The 16,699-nt window shown below is 42.0% G+C and overlaps 1 protein-coding gene across 4 annotated transcripts in view; it reads left to right on the top strand.

Annotated features, from left to right (window-relative positions):
- FHIT (fragile histidine triad diadenosine triphosphatase) overlaps positions 1 to 16,699 on the top strand; it is a 292,737-nt gene that overhangs the window by 261,010 nt on the left and 15,028 nt on the right. For 2 of the 4 annotated variants that reach the window (XM_032868459.1, XM_032868456.1), the window contains one exon: positions 7,075 to 7,184. The exons of 1 other annotated variant lie outside the window; for it this stretch is intronic. In XM_032868459.1, coding sequence (XP_032724350.1) covers positions 7,075 to 7,176 — 102 coding nt within the window. In that variant the 3' untranslated portion in view covers positions 7,177 to 7,184. Of the gene's footprint in view, positions 1 to 7,074; positions 7,185 to 10,365; positions 10,416 to 16,699 lie in introns of those variants that run through there. One more of the 4 variants, XM_032868458.1, reaches the window with a different exon arrangement.

Genomic DNA, 16,699 nt, shown 5'->3' with positions numbered 1-16,699 from the left:
TGTCCAAGTTTGGCAGCCCAGACTTATTATTATTTTGCATCAAATGAAAGCAAGAGGGGATTCATTAGGACCCAAGAAAGGCCTAAGTGGGTGACCATCTGCTCAATAACCAGCATGTAGAGAAAGGGTGTTTGGTGGTTGGGGGAGGAAATGTGTGCTCAAAGGATGCTGGCTGTGTGTGTGACAGAGTGAGAAAACATCCAGAACCATGAAATGTAACTCAAGCTGACCTAAATGGTCCAAGAAGCCTTCTTGGGGAGTTTGGGAAGTGTGTGACTGAGGAGAGGCACATACTGGGCAGGGCAAGAAGGATTTTTATGCCAGTTCAGAGCAGAGTGAGCAAGGGAGACAACTTCCATGTTGCTTTACAAAGGGCCCAGAAGGAACCTGTCAGAAAAAGGTCTGCCTGCTCCAGGCAAGCACTGAGCCCCCGTGTCTAATTCCAGATGTTGCCACCAAGTCCCCACCACACTGGTGCATGGGGCAGCTGAGCTCCCCTCTGTCCCCACCACCACCTCCTCGACCACGTCCATGCCTGCCCAGCTCCCATAGTTTCTGGTCCGGTTGCTGCAGGAGCCAGAAGCTCTAACTCATTCTCCAGCAAGGCCACTCTATGAAAAACTGTTCTAAGCTTTTAACTCCCCTGCTTCCAACCCTTTAATGTCTTCTTTGCAGCAAAAATAAAATCCACATTTCTCAGCCATCCCTATGAGCTGCAAATGATCTTCCATGTCCCTTACATTTCTAGTCACTCAACCAAGATTCCTTTTTCCTCAGTGCTCTGCACTTCTGCTCTGTGTGAAATAGCCCTTCTCCCTCCTCTTTGCTGAGATTGTTCCCATCTCAGCTTAACCAGCACTTCTTTGGGGAAGCCTTCCTTCTAAAACCCCTCTCCACCCTTCCACCATCTCTACAGATCTTAAGGCACTGGTCGTTCTTCAGAGCTCTTAGAATATTAAATTATTTTGACTTTCAAGTTCTGTTTAAAAAAAAAAAAAAATTCTGAAGCATTGTCCAGTTCAGCCCAATATAAACAACCACATCCCCAGTCTAGAAGGTCCACGTTTTAGCCTCACATTTTCAGTGACTTCCCTCCTCTCAGCTGAACCTCCCACCTCTGGACCATCTTTCAAGGTTAATGCCATGCTTAATGCTGTATTTCGGACACAGTTTTACTTAATCTATTTTTTAAATCGACTCCTTACCTTAAATTTACTTTAAAAGGAAACTTGAGATGACATCATAAATGGGAGATAACCTTCAAAATAAATGTGATCTAAACAAAAGAATCTTATTAAATTCTAGCTAGAATCTGGATGGTTCCCCTGTGTCTCTTAGAGGTCATGTTGGCCCCATGTTAAGGACATGCTAGCACTGAGGCTTTCTTTTTGATTAATCAGAAGGGTTGGAAGACAATTGAAAATGGAATAACTTTCAGAAGGATTCAAAACTGTTTGTGGTTTTGAATCATAGACTAGAGGCCATCTTCGGGGCCACGGAGAGATCTTCCCCATCTTTAAACCATAGGATGTTAAGGCTTCTCAACCTGGCAACTAAGGTTCAGTTCTCTTGACCACTCCGATCGATGGTCAGGTATGGCCACATCAGGATTCTTTGGGAAAGAGGGATGCACGCAGTCGGCAAAGTTGAACATTGTGTGTCTGCTGAAGCTGTTGTCATTGTCCAGAATGACCTTGTCCTTAAAATCCCACCACCATCTTTTGAGCCCAGGTCAAACCCCAATTTTGTAAAGTCAACCCAAGACCCCATCCTGGGTATTCTGAGAGCACTATGATAGACTTCTCGCCCAGCCCAGTCCTTATGCCAGACTGATTTGTATTATATTAAACATATGTATAAATCTGGTCTGCCCTGTAAGGTGGTAAGACCCCAGAAGGCACAGATTTTTGGCTTCTTCATCTTTATAGTTAGCGTAAGACCTACAGCAGTGCCTGGGATATATCATGTGCTCAACAAATGCTTGTTGGCTAAGTTAAAAGTAGAGGCAAAGAATCAGATCTGAAAAAAAAAAATTATAGATTTACTTCCCTATTCTTTGATATTATTTCCCTTTCAAGACTTTATATAAACACCTGTCTGAACAGAGCCATCAACCCATAAGCAATAGTTTAAGCTTTCTGCTCTTTGTTGTTTTACAAAACTAATAACAATGAAATATATTAATGTACTTTATAACAACACCCAAGTTTATATGCAGCCACTTGCTTCTTTAAGAAGTGGTATTAAATTGTTCCTCCCCCCATACCCTACCCACTGAAGACAATTTTGCATTTTACTACAGGTTAGTTCTGAGTTCTGAAAAACATTTAAATTATGGTACATCATTCTTCCCACTGTATTCCATTACAGAGCTATAAAAAAAGTCAATAGCCAAGGCAGTTTGAGCATTATATCAGGGAATTAATCTTTACCCCACATACCTCCCGATAGCATGCTCAATGCCTGGGAAGGAGCAGAATGTCACCATTGATACCTATCAGTACTTCAGTCAGAAATCCTGTTAACACTACCTTCCCCAAAACCATTTCAGGCAGATAAAGTGGAATGACTGCAGATACATTTTTTTTAATCTCTTTTCACAGCTATATAGAAATAGAATGCTCTTCCAGGAGCCATCACAGACTTCACTCTGTTGAATGTGAATAAAGACTTTTTGGTTCAAATTTTTGCAAACTTTGTAACTTAGGTGAGCACTTTTCCTCTAAAGAACCAAGTGCCTGTGAAAACAATGTCATCTGTTCAACAACTTCCCTGTTGCATGGAGAGAAGGAGAGCGATGTGCTGGAGTGCTAAGCATTTTCATGACCATTTAACTTACGTGATGTAATTATCAGGAGGAAAGACAGAGCACTGCAGTGTGTTGAATCCCAGACAGTCACCTGGAAGGAGCACTGTTCTTTGATGTACTACTAACAGAGAAAAACACTGCCAATTAAATGATGACACACCATTGATTGTGGAACACACTTTGATTTCAGAGATGTGAAAATGTGAAAAAGTGCGTGCCTGAGAACCAAAGATCTATGAGATTTAAAGGGAGCTGGTGATTTACTCTTCATTTCTTGCAATAATAAGCCTTAGAGCGCACCCAATGCTCGCGTTGAGTTTGTTCGTCCTTCGGATAGCTTGCATCTTTTCCAGGATTCACAGCTCGGCAGGTTTAGGAACAACCTAAAAGTGAGCCAATTACTTCCTGTGGTCTTTTACAAAGGGGTCTCCTGGACCGAGTTACCAGATAAAATACAGGAAGAAGTCTAGTTAAGTCTGAATTTCAGATAAACAAATAATACTTACCAGTAACAGTATGTCCCAAATACTGGATGAGATATACAGGACACTCATTTCATTTGTTTTAGTATTTTTGTTCGCTGACTCTGGGGGCCTGCCCCCAAGGTAATTTGACTGCATTTGACCATTACCACATGCTTTTTACTCTAGGACCATGACCTTTACCTCTGAGGAGCCTCCATTAATACCTTATCCATTCCTTATGACAACCCTGAGAGTTAGGGATTATTCTAAGTCATTTTATATCTGAAGGAGCTAAATTTCCTCCTCAGGTTTAAATGTGTCAGTAGGTTCTTTGGTATGGGCCTGAATTTTGACCATAGCTCTTAATCCTTTTACAGGATATTTAAGGTCAAAAAGACACATATCATTGGGGAACCATGAAGATAGGAAAAACACTTTTGCTCCTGGCCATAAGGTCTCTGCGTTGGTCAGTGATCACTGTCATGGGACAGCCTACATAGCCTAAGAATAGTTGTTTGCTATTGCTGTGACTACTACTATGTGCCCAGCACATCACTGCTCACAACTCTTACTACTCCTTTTTACAGAAGGTAAAACTGAGGCACAAAGAGGTTAAAGGATCTTGCCCCTCTCATTGTCAATGGTGGGCCTAACCTCCTCTTCTTGGAGAGAAGTTGCTGGATGTTCCTTAGAACCCCCATCACTCTTTATTATAGCACTCTGTTTCTTTTTCAAACTCAGCTGACTCTCAAAAGCCTTTCAGACTGGGCCGTGCCTTCCCAGCAGCTGCCCTCCCACTTGGAAATGCCCCTCTCATTGATAATTAACCATTTGGTGTCTATTCTCCCTATCTGGGGACCCCCTGAAGACAATAATGGGGTCTGTTTCAGTGTTCTAATGCCAAGGTCAGCCCCTAGCATTGCAGACACAGAATAAATACCGTGTGCATGAAGAAGTAGTCACTGCCTTTTCCCGTGGGCAGCCTAAATTAATCTGGAGGGTTCATCTGAATTGAACGCTCCCCACCCCGGCCCCCGGCATTAAAGCTTCCTCAAGGCATTTAGTACCTTCTGGATGAACAGCCATTGGAGGTCATTAGAGTTGATCTCTGCCAGTCTGCAATGCTTGTACTGTCCAGGTTCTTGGGTTGCCTCAGAGAAACAGAAATTCACTCCAAACTACAGCATGTTTAATTTCCAGGTCACCTGGGTGGCTCTTCTGAGGCACAAGTCTTATTCACCAGGATCTTTCCTGGGCTCCCTATTTCTGCTGAGTCTGAAAATTTACTCAAAGTCTCCTGAACCAGATCAGCATCCTAGTGTTGCTGGGACAAGCCCCGTGGCCCAGACACTCTTTGACAGAATGAGAATAGAAACAAAGACAGTTCTGGAGCAGGGTTTCCAAGGAAAGCCTCTACTCTGTGGACAGGACAAAAAGCACTGGGCTCGAAGGCAGATGTATTATTTCTCAGGTACACGGGTTCTGTCTGTCCACATACACGTTTCTCCCAAGGGCGGGGCTTCTCAACAGTAAGTGCACCTTAGAATGAGCTGAGAAGTTTGAAAAAAAAAAAAAATCCCCAAATTCGGGCCGTGTCCAGACAAATTAAAGCAGATCCCCTGTGTGCACCTGGGCAATAGCAGTTTCTTGAGTTCGCTAGGGAATGCCAGTGGGCAGCTAGCACTGAACATGGCTGTCCTAAAGAAAGCCACATGCTTCCATCTGGGAGTTTTCGGAGGGAAACCTCTAAGTTTTAAAAGCCATATACAACAGAGCTTTGCAAATAGGATTAGTTTTTGTTTTATTTATTCCCTACCTCGCATAAACAACTTGGAAGTGTGGGCACAACGTTGCCATCTGTAAGGCATATGACAAAAACAGACGGTCGCCTAATAACCAGGGAGGCATTAGCGCTCACAGGCTCTAAATTATTTGGATTCATCTGGTATGATCTGTGGTGATGAAGCCACTTAATGTTTGATTTCTGGGTCTTTTCGATGGCAGCACCAGAAGTGGGGAGGCCATCTTTTCCAGGCTGTATATATTGTTCTTTGTCATCCTATTGGATTGTTACAAGAGGGATTTATAACAGACCTAAAGCTAGTATCAAAATGAAAATTAGTTCTCGAGTAGAAAAATAGCAATCCCGTTTGCCTCGCCCGTAGCAATTGCGTCATATCTGCCTCTGCAAGGAAGGAAATGACTTCTTAATGTGGTTTTCTTCCACTAAGGAGAATTAAATCTATGTGGCAAAATGTAAAACTAGAGTGCTGGCAGCCATATTCTGAACGGAAGATCCATGACCCTCATCAACATACTTGTGGCCCAGTCATATGCTAATGAACCTCATTTAGGCTCAGACTTACCCCAAGTGGAAATACAGCTCAGCTGGAGAGCTGGGCTATCATTCCTTCACTGTTTTCCCTTGTGCAGCAAAGTTTGCTCTGAACTACGGGGGGAAATTTCCCTATCTGCTGCAAGGGGCCACATGGTTCAGGGTGGGGGAGAGAGGGTATGGGGTGTCTCTGCATTAGATATACAGTGATTTGGGCCTGAGATAGGAAATTCCATTATAGCAGTGGAGAGACTTTTTGCTGAGGCAGCAAGATACTTTTCAAAGGATCTGCCTTTTGTGGGGGTATGCACTTGGCAGGCAGAGCTGGCCACTCTTTGGTGGCCTGGCAGTTCCTCCGGAATAGAGAAAATGGCGAAAATTATAGTGAACAACTCCGTCACTGCCTAGCTGGGTGAGAAGTTCAACAAGCAAAGGAACTTCCTCAGATCTCCATTTCTTCCTTGGTAAGATGGAGCTAAGTAGTCCCTGCCTTATGTATAGATGATGGTACAGATTAAATGAAATGATACACATCAAAGAAACTACCAGTTCATATCCTAAATACCAGCCATCATTGGTGCCGTTAAATCATTTACCTCAATCTCTTCAAATGACTTACAAAATACTACACTGTGCATCCTAGGAATTTATACCTTTAGCGTTTTACAACGGATAAAGCCCCACACAGGAATAACAAATCTAGTTAATAAAACTGAATTGCAATAGGAGATGAAGGGGAGAAATTGAGCTCTTCCAATGAAAAGTTCTGAGAACATCTCTCTGATAGAACTGAAATTTTATGTACTTTCTCTGTAAATCTGAGACATATACAAGGTGTCTTAAAAAATAAATGCAGGTGTTTGAAGAGGATTTTAAAATGATTTGAGTTAGATCAATTGTTAATTTTTTGATGTTTTCTTTTTTTTTTTTTTTAAGCTGTTTGCCTCCTTAAGACTCTTTTAATGAATATGCTCTTATTTCTCACTCAGTACTCATGGCTCCTGTAATATTATCATGATTTGCTTGGGCTATTTTGGTTCACTGAACAAAATGTCTAGTAGGTAAACTGCAGGCCAGCTTAGGGGAATGATCATGGGTAGGGGGCCAACTCCCTGTCTTCAATGTCAGTGAGTAAAATAAATGAGCGATGCCAGCTGAGCCTAAGACTAGAGAGTGGTGGGGGTTATGGAACATGGGAGGGTGCTCCCCTCTGTGACCCCCACTCGCCACCTCCGCAGATAAGACAAGGCATGGAAGGGACCACAGGCTAGCCTAATCTGGTTATTTGGTCACAAAAGCTGGAAATGAGGATTCTTACTTCCCTATTTTCAAATGTGGGCAACTAGTGCAATGAAAAGACACACAACCTTCCAGCCTCTGATTTGCACAATTGTGTTCAGCCCACAACACTTGTTCTGAGTTCCGGAGGACCCATTCATGAGCTGATTCCATTGTTTCCTCCAAAGCTCCAGAAACATGACAAAGAAGAGGAGGACGCCCCAACCTTGTGGAGGTCTGAGGAGGAAATGGCAGCAGAAGCCGCAACCCTGCGGGCCTACTTTCAGTGACTGTGCAGGTAAACACTGGGCATTTCATCACTCACACCCTCCATGGGGCCCTAGAAGGAGGCTCCCTGCCCAGGATGGGTACAGACAAGCAGGCGCAGGGGGGTTCAAAGACATGAAAGCCAGAGTGCAGAAAACCCTGACCCTCAAGGCATGGATTCCTACCTCTGGGTTTCCTTTGCCTCCCTGCCTGCCTGCCACCTTCTACGGGGGACTCTCCTATCTGCTGCCTTCCTTCCAGTCTACCTCAAGTCACTGTCCTGCCCTTCTGCAAACCAACCTCACCAAGCAGGCCAAAAGAGTTTGCAGTGCAAACCTGATCATTTAAAAAGCCCAAACCCTTCGAGAGCTCACATCTCAGATTCCCTCCTTAGGCTTCACAGTGCTGTAAGCCAGCTCACAACCTCCTGACTAGATCTTTCTTCCACTTGGATTTCTTCTCCTCAGCTAAATGGTCTTTTTTTTTTTTTTTTTTTAAGATTTATTTATTTATTTTAGAGAGGAGAGGGGAGGGGCAGAGAGAATCTCAAGCAGACTCTGCAACTGAGCCTGACACAAGGCGCGATCTCACCACCCTGGGATTGTGACCTGAGCCAAAATCAAGAGTTAGATGCTCAACAGACGGAGCCACCCAGACACCCTGGGTTTATGTTTCCCTTTAGTTTTGGCTGCTGGGAAGCTCAAGGTCACAGGGAAAGGTCAGACATGATAGAATTATTTCTTTGCATTACTGAATGTTTAACTGTTGGGAGATCACAGATTTAAGATTCTGGTAGAAGGCTATAGCCAGTCTCCTTCTTCAAAATATGTATATATACCAAATTTTTATGTGTTGTCCAGGGCCTCATGGATCTTCTGAAATATACTAATAAATGGGGTTACCATGAAATATCGGGGCATCCCTAGGCTAAAAAGTACCATGTAGCCTGCATTTTATCTGTCAGCCCTGTTAATAAACCTCCTCCCATGGACCTTGGATTAAGCACTTTTCCCCTGAATAGTTTCTTTTTGAAATAGGCTGCTTCATGCAGTCTTGTGTTTATATTATAAGCTGCTAAAGTAGATTAGACACAAATTAAAAACACAGTTGGTGAATATTGGTAGCAATTGAATTATATAAAATTGTATCCACCACTTAGTGATCATGATTTTTAGGTAGGAAACACCTTCATAGTATTCTGTTTTCACTTTGAAATAGACATCTTTTTTAGATAGTTTTTAATATACATGCATTTCTTGGGCATTTTCTCCCCACCCTCCTTTTTAAAGTATCCTAATTACTTAAAGACCCACTATCAATGGCCTTTCACCCATTATTGTTTGAGGATGTCATAGCATTCAGGCACTTGCATTCTAGAATACTTATTTCGCTGGAGAATGAAATCAGAGGATGTCATTGATTTGTCAGTTCTGTATCCATTTGCCTGAAGGGATACAGTGTAGTGCTAGCAGAAGCTGTCTTTGATCATTTATTCTGAACCTTTTTCACTGTTCACCTTCTCATTTCTTCCTTACTCCCTCCCTCCTTACTTGCTCTGGATCAAGCTAGTCTGCCTAAGAACAAAGACCCACAGGCATAGCCTCAGACCTCTTTCTACTCCTCTCACGAAAGCCAGTGTTTCATATTGGAATGTCCCATTCAAATGGAATCACTCTTCTTCAGACTCAACTTATAAGGCTCCTTGCCCACCCCCCCACCCTGGGTTTCTTACATAATGGGTACTTTCAGATAGAGGCGAGAAAGCTCTAGGCTTTTCCTGAGGCTTGCTGAAATATAGGATTCTGCGTTAGGATGCATTTGCTAGATGTTTTAAGAGGATTTAAACTTAGTACCCAAGTTTCCTGTATGCTTTGCTTTCTCAGTTTTTGCTTCTGTCCTGCCTTGAGGCCCCAAATCTCCTATCCTCCAGGTGAATCAACCTGCCTTGTAAAACTTGCCAGAAAGATAGTCATCCTAACTTCCTGTAAAAACTGTTGCCATAGTGCCTGTGGGTTTTTAGATTATTAACATTAAGACCTGTCTTTACAGATCTTTGGTTATAGACCAAACGAATCACCGTCAATGTTCTCAGCAGTCAAATGTGGGAATGGAGAAAAGGAGGGATGACGTGGGTTGCCAGATCACACAGCTAGTACCTCGGAGGCTAGGGACTTAGACATAGGGTTCTAGGATTTCACCAAGAGCATCCTCATTTTCTGTAGGATAAAGGGACTACTATAGGGGTGCCTGGGTAGGACAGTCAGTTAAGTGTCTGAATCTTGGTTTCGGCTCAGGTCCTTATCTCAGGTCAGCCCTGTGTGTCGGGCTCAGTACTCAGGGAGGAGTTTGTTTGGGACTCTCTGTCCCTCTCTCTCAGCCCCTTTCCCTGCCCCTCTCTAAAAATCAGTCAATAAATCTTTAAAGGGGCTATATATACTTCCCTTTAGAGACAAAGGGGAAAAGGAATATTCATTCCTGGAAACATGATCAATAAGTTGGTCTTCCTGGTTTTTTGACACTGCTCTCTCCTTCCTTTTCAAAATTCATCTACACAAAATGTTTATACAGTGTTAGGGGTTTACAGTACTTCTAAAATTTCATCAAATAAATACAGCTGTCCTGGGGCGCCTGGGTGGCTCAGTCAGTTAAGTGCCTGCCTTTGGCTCAGGTCATAATCCCAGAGTCCTGGGACTGGACCCCACATCAGGCTCCCTGCACAGTGAGAACCTGGTTCTCCCTCTGCCCCTCACCCCACTCTCTTAGTGTCTGAACAGCCCGTCTTTGTTGAAAGAGCTCCACTGCCCAGCCAGCTCTGCCACTCTCCCCCAACTCCCCTCGCGCCCTTCGAATGTTCTCTTTAGCCTCTTAATCTGCTCTGGTTGCCTGCCTGATTCCACCTTGAAGCACTTTCCCCTCTCTTCCCTGCTGCACTTCCCCTGCCAGCCTTGTTCATGCCACCTACTCCGGCATCCGGCGCCCCAGCCACACCGCAGCCGGGCAGCGGGAACCCAAACGGGGCTGAATTTGCATGAACTGACTTTGCCCTCCTTGTAAGTTGTTCCAACACCAGCCAAATGCCTCCCTTGGCTGCCTGCCCTCTTTATTACATCCTATGACCAAGTAATATGACCTTGGGCAAATACAGTGTTTCCCAAATCGCTCTCATTCCCATCTCCTCAGGCTTTTTTTTTTTCATCTTTGTTTCCCACCAGGGTATTGTGTGCTCCTTATTCACCTGATTCACTTTTAAACTTCATACCCTAACCTCAATGAAAAATGAGTATTACCTGTACTAGAAGTCAAGCATACAAACGAAGACGAAAGAAAAACAATGCTAATGAATTCCAGCGTGGTGTCTTGCCTACACCAGTTGGGGCTGAGATTCATTCTCTCTTTGTTAAAAAGAGAGGCTAGCCACCGTTACAGAGGCATTCCAGTCCTGCACCAGACTGGGACTCTCTATGTGACCTATTTAAAAGTATTGAAAGTAAGTTAAGCAAGGTTCAATGAAGGTCACCTAAAATTATCTTAAACAAATGATTCTCATCTTTGGAAAACAGCAGTGGCCATCAGAATTCAAACCCAGAGCAAGCGGGCTCCTGGCCTGTGGCAACCCCCTAAGCCAGTAAGCCTCTTACCAGGAATGTGGAGAAGATAAGTCACCCAAGGGAACCAGAGTTGGCTTCCCCAGGGGTAAGAGGCCAGTCTCATGTACCTGGCTAGAGGACACCGGGCAGGAAGCCCCACATTAGGCCCCTCATCTAGGCTGATTGGATCCGTTTGAAATCACTGCTTCTCCTGGGAGGTGAACTCACAGGGCTTGGCCTCAACACTTTGCCATTAGCCTACCTTAAAAACCAGTGTGTTAAAGAATGTGGAAACCTATACCCAGAGATGCCCAATGTGGGAAATGGCCTATAATAGACAAAAAACCCTGCTCTCTGCTGAATGTTCAGTGTAGAAATACCTAGCAACCTGTCAGTAAGCAGAAACCCCTGTTCTGTATCTTCTTCATGTATAAACCCACATTAATCCTCAGCATAGGACTGCCATAGGACCACAGAGACAAACATCCCAAAACTATGCACTGTTTTCTCAGCCTCTTGAAGCCACCAGGGCATCAACCCGCTTCGTTGTATAGAATTCTCTTGATCTTCCCACATAACCCTGCAGGATGTTTTGGTACTCTGACTACTTCCTATATCCTTTCTTGAGTAGAAAATGACTTTGAATTGCAGTTCTTAAGCAATAGTGGAAAACAGGCATTGCCTTCACCAGGCATAGGCAGAGACCACAGTCTAAGGGTTGCTGAATGATGCTCCCTCCACTGGACAGACCCCTGATGAGGTGGAAATCCTTTGGTTCCAGGAATTCAACATCTGCCTTCTGCTTCGGTGAATTTATGCCTTGGCTTTACACAAGCCAGGCTGAGCTCTAGGATGCAGCTTTGCGATGGCTCTTTTAGTCTCTGCTCTGAATCCCATCAGAGGACTCTGCATCTGTATATCCCTTATGTGAGCATCTTTCCTGGAGCATAGTAATTCTTCATGTGCGTATTTAACACTTGGGGTTGCTGCCTCCACACACCCACGTTGAGTTTCCTACTTAATTTTAAACCAATGACTTGTGTCCTAGTGAGGGGAGGTTTTACTATCTTCCTGTCCCCTCTCCTGCTCCATGTTAGAATGGTGTGGGCTAAGTTGTTTGTAAAGTATGCAAGCATGGCCCATAACTCGGATAGAAAGTCAGAGTGGGGCAGGTTTCCACACCCTGTTGTGTCAGCAGAGCTCATCTGTAATTCATCAAACTCTCCTCTGTGCATGCCTTTATTTTATAGATAATTGGTTGCCTCTCATTTACTCATAACAGAGCCCGTGCAATTTCAAAGCAACTGAGTCAGCCCAAAACAGCGTTATTAGTAGTTACAGATATACTGTCGAGGCAAAATTTTGACACCGGCATTTTTGAAAAATCACCATAATTCCAGTCACTGGACCACACTTATATCATAATCATGGACAGTCGAGGTAGATGAGAAAGGACAGTTTTGCTTATTTAGCACATGTTCTAGTCACTGAATTGTACCTCTTAAAACACCCCACCTGCTTGGAAAAACTCTCCTCCTTCACAGAAAGTGTCTTCTCTCAGCATAGCAGCCTCTGATGAGAAAGGCTGAGGGAGAAGATTATAGTATTCTCATGTTTTCTCAGGGAAAAGGAGGGTTTTAACTTCAGCTCCTTGGGCAGTTCAATCCTAAACCCACCAGGCAATCCCATGCAGAGGTATCCTCAGTACCAAGGAAAGTGTCTGCTAGCACTCATCACCAAATTGATACAATAAAAATTTTTCTTTAGCATGGAAGTACAAGAGAAGATTCTTTCAGCTAATGATGCTTTAGTCTTTAGTATATTCAAAGTTCTTAAAAAAAAAAATCTATCAATTTAAACACAGCTAGAAAAGATTTTAGTTTGCTTTTCCCTTCCTCTGAAGTTCGTGTTTCTAAGGCACGGTGCTGCCTCTCCTTTTATTCTGTGTAGAATATTCTGTCTACCTTTATAGAACCAGATTTCTGTAGTGAGGAATTAAAGACTCTATTTATTGGATTAATATGTTAATAAATCAAGTCCCTATGATCTAAATTGGGAACAAGAAACCATAGAATTATGTCAGCTTTAGAAATAATCAAATCTAATGTCCTATTAAATGATTTATTTTACCACGACCCAAAAGGATGACCGTCTAGTTATACTTGAAAAACTTCCCTTTATAAAAATTTGGAGATGATCCACACCCCATGGTTTCAAAATGGGTCTTAGTTTGATTATTTTTAAAATATTTTACCAAGCTCTAGCTTTCTCGACATATACCCAATAGTTGAGGCAAAAGATTTCCACAGGTCATTGATGACTAAACAATCTACAGAATCCTATTGAGATTTACTTCAAGTGACAGGAAAAATGACTAGTGTGCCATCGTTAATGTTAACCCTTATGAAATTCTGATTGACGTGAAACCTCAGCACAGAGTTCTTTTCAGAAAAGAGTAATCCAAGTGCCAAAAATAACTTTCAGTTGCATCTTGCAAAATGATGATGTAAAAAAGTCTATCATCATTTCCATCCTCAGGATCCTAATCCTTATCTCATCCCCAGAAATGGATATCATACATCAAACATCACACTCTTGCAGAAACTTTTCCAAGATTTTTCCCCACTCCCAAGACTTTTTGCCCTCTCTCAACTTGCTTCTCTTCTCTTCACTCTGTGTGGTGTTCTCTTTTCTCATTTTCTCTTTGTCTCTTCCAGAAAGGAATATGGAATATGGGGAAAAGACTCTTCTAGAGGTCATTGGAGGTTAATGTGAAGGAAAGAATAAAATTCTTATTAGTAATATTTGACCTGTCATTTTGTAATAACATTTATATAATTCACTCCATTCTATGCCTAACATGTCCCTAAGCCACTTCTTACATAAGCAATCCTCCTTTGTTTTGAAATTCCAGGGGTATCAATCAAGTTGGGTGCTCAACCAATCAGGACTCACTAGAAAAAGCAGTTCTAAATTGTACTCCTTTTGGTGTTAATATTTTTCTGATGATCCAAAAGACACTGCACTATGGTCTGTTCCTTCTAATTTATCATGAGTGGTGAGCAATGGAAACTGTGTCTTGTTTATTAAAGTAAAATCCAAAAAAAAAAAAAAAAAAAATGGAGGAAAGAGGGAGAGGATCCAAAGAAAGAGCATTTAGAGAATTAAAATATCTCACTGGGGCCACTTATCTCAGTAGTGTTAGTGAAATTAGATCTCCAGCTCAATTCTATGTCATGTGCCCCTCTTCTTCCTCTTCCCTCCTTTAAGGGTACATGAGGTAGAACACACTCTTTGGAGAGGATAGGAGCCATGCAGAGGCAGGGAAAGAGAGCTCTGGGAAGGCACCTTGGGAACTCATCTTTACTTTCTTGTGGCCAGCTCATTTAGGAGCTGGATACCTGCCACCCATTCCATGCTCTTCCCAGACGCCAATGCACTGACCTCACTATTTTGGCTCACTATTACCATTTTGCAACTGTGTCACAGGGCAAATTTTGTTTCCCCTACTAGAGCCTCATGTAAATAATCCGGAATCAAGAGAATGTCAGGTGGCAGATAATACCTCTTCTAAGGAAAATGACTATCTGGAGTTTTAAACAGAACTTTCTAGAACGTGCTTTGAAAAGAAAGGACTGGTAAGGTAAACTTCATGGTTCTGTAAAAATTATGCCTAGCCCTACCTAACTAAAAAAGAAAAATATATATATTTTTAATCACTTGTCCTAAGTACTAGGCATATTCATCACCAAATCAAAGGATTAAAAGATCATTTTCAGTCTCCTAAGAATAATGTCTGGATTGTCTGCCACTTTGTTTTTTACTCTCAGTGGAAAAGTCTTAAATAATTTAAGCAAACTCCCTATCAACACTGTCACAAAATTTACTCTCTGGACTGGGACACATCACTCTTTTGTGCCTCATTTTTCCTCTCTCTGAATTACTATGGTGGAAAACATTTTAATTATATCCTCGGGTTTTTATGAGAATAACACAAAGTAACAGCTAGGAAATAACACTACCAAACCAGCTCTAAATTGTGCTCCTTCTAGATGTAATACTTCTCTGAGGATACAAAAGACATTTCAGTATGTTCTACTACCTCCAATTTATCATGAATGGTGAGCAATGGAGACTATGAATGTCCATTAGTTGTGCCAATATGTAGATTCATTATTTTCCCTATAATTTCCATTATATTTTAAAGATGATACATTATGGAAATGTTCAGGTTAGGATAAATTAGTTTAAATAATAATTAAAGAATAAAACCTGTAGGGCAGGATATTTTCAGATCACCAAAAGAGAAAAGAAAAAGAATGACTTCTGCTTCTATTACTAACAGACCAAATAATTTGAATTAAATATCCCACTGTGCTCAACTAGGAAGAATTTTACAGAATACACACAAACATCTGCTAGAGGTAACAAGGCAGTAAGGGATTATAAGGTCAAGATCTAAAAGCAGCCAGAAATCCAGAGAGAGGAGCCCACCTTTTATAGCTGCTTTTCTACTGAGGGCATCTATGTCTTGAAGAGGCAGATGGGACTAAAAATAATAAAAGCTGGGTTTCCAATGGCAGACCACTTTCTAAATCTCCATACCTGGGTGGGAATGCAAAAATCTGGGGAAGTGATATCCTTGGAAAAAGAATCACCCAGATATAAGTCTGGCCTGCTACCAGCTACACAGCCCAATTTCAAATCATGTGGGAAATTGAGAAAATTTCACTTTTGGAAATATAAGATCCCAAATTGATAGTCATATTAGATGCCTGGCAGAACCAAAGGGAAAAAAAAAAAGTCATCCCTGGGCGGGGAATACCACACCCAAGATCTTAAATCATTTCTACAAATTATTTTCTTCAAATACCCAACACATGAATGTGTGCACATATATACCCAATAGCATATGCAGAGACAAGTCAATACAAATAAGATTAGAATCACAGGATACCTAAAATTGGAATGATAAGACACAGTCACTAAAATAACTATCTTAACTTGTTTCTAGGTAGAAAAGGTACTTAAAAACAAAGAGCTGGAATCTATAAGAAAATGAGATGATGTGAAAAAGAACCAAACAGAAATTCTAGAGCAGAAAAATACAGTAACTCAAGGAATGAATTTAGGAGCAAAAGAATTACTAAACCCTTAAAGATGAGCCATCTGAAAATATTCAGAATGTACTAGAAAGAGATGAAGAGTAGGGAAAAGTATGAGCGGTCAGAAAACATAAAATATAATGAGAAAGCCTACGAAATATTTATTCACAATTCCAAAACAGTTTCAGTGAACTCTATATTTAAAGAGATAATGGCTATAAATTTTTCAAAACTGGCAAAAGTCAAGAACACACCAACGCCAGAGCGGGGGGTGTAGCATCCACACCTGATGGTATCATGGTACAACTGCAGAAAGCAAAGGGTGAGTCTCAGGTGTAATAGTGGGGGTGGGGGTGGGGAAACCTCACATTCCAAGGAGTAATAGACCAAGAGACAAAAGGCAACAACAACAAAACCCCAGAAAATCACAAGACCATGGAATGACATCTTTATTTATCTATTTATTTATTTGCAAGAGAGGGAGAGAGCATTGAGGGGAGAAGCAGAAGAAGCGGGACAGAGTCCAAAGCAGACTTAGGGCTTGATCCTATACCCTGAGATCAGAACCTGAGCCAAAACCAAGAGTCAGAAGCTTAATTGATTATAACCACCCAAGGAGTGACATCTTTAAAGAACTGAAAGAAAATGACTGTCACCCTAGATTTTCATACCCAGTTAACATATTCTTTTAAGAATGAAAGTGAAACAAACACATTTTCTGACAAGGCTGAGAGAATTCATCACTAGCAGAGTCATCCAAATGGAATTCTATAATACCCACCACCAGGCTCACCTGGTGGGTATTATGGAGGGCACGTATTGCATGGAACACTGGGTGTGGTGCATAAACAATG

Source organism: Lontra canadensis, unplaced genomic scaffold, assembly GCF_010015895.1.
Source record: "Lontra canadensis isolate GAN:19392208 unplaced genomic scaffold, GSC_riverotter_1.0 scaffold35, whole genome shotgun sequence".
Taxonomy (NCBI): Eukaryota; Metazoa; Chordata; class Mammalia; order Carnivora; family Mustelidae; genus Lontra; species Lontra canadensis.
Note: the sequence above shows the minus strand (reverse complement) of the source record. Positions and strands in the feature narration are given on the sequence as shown.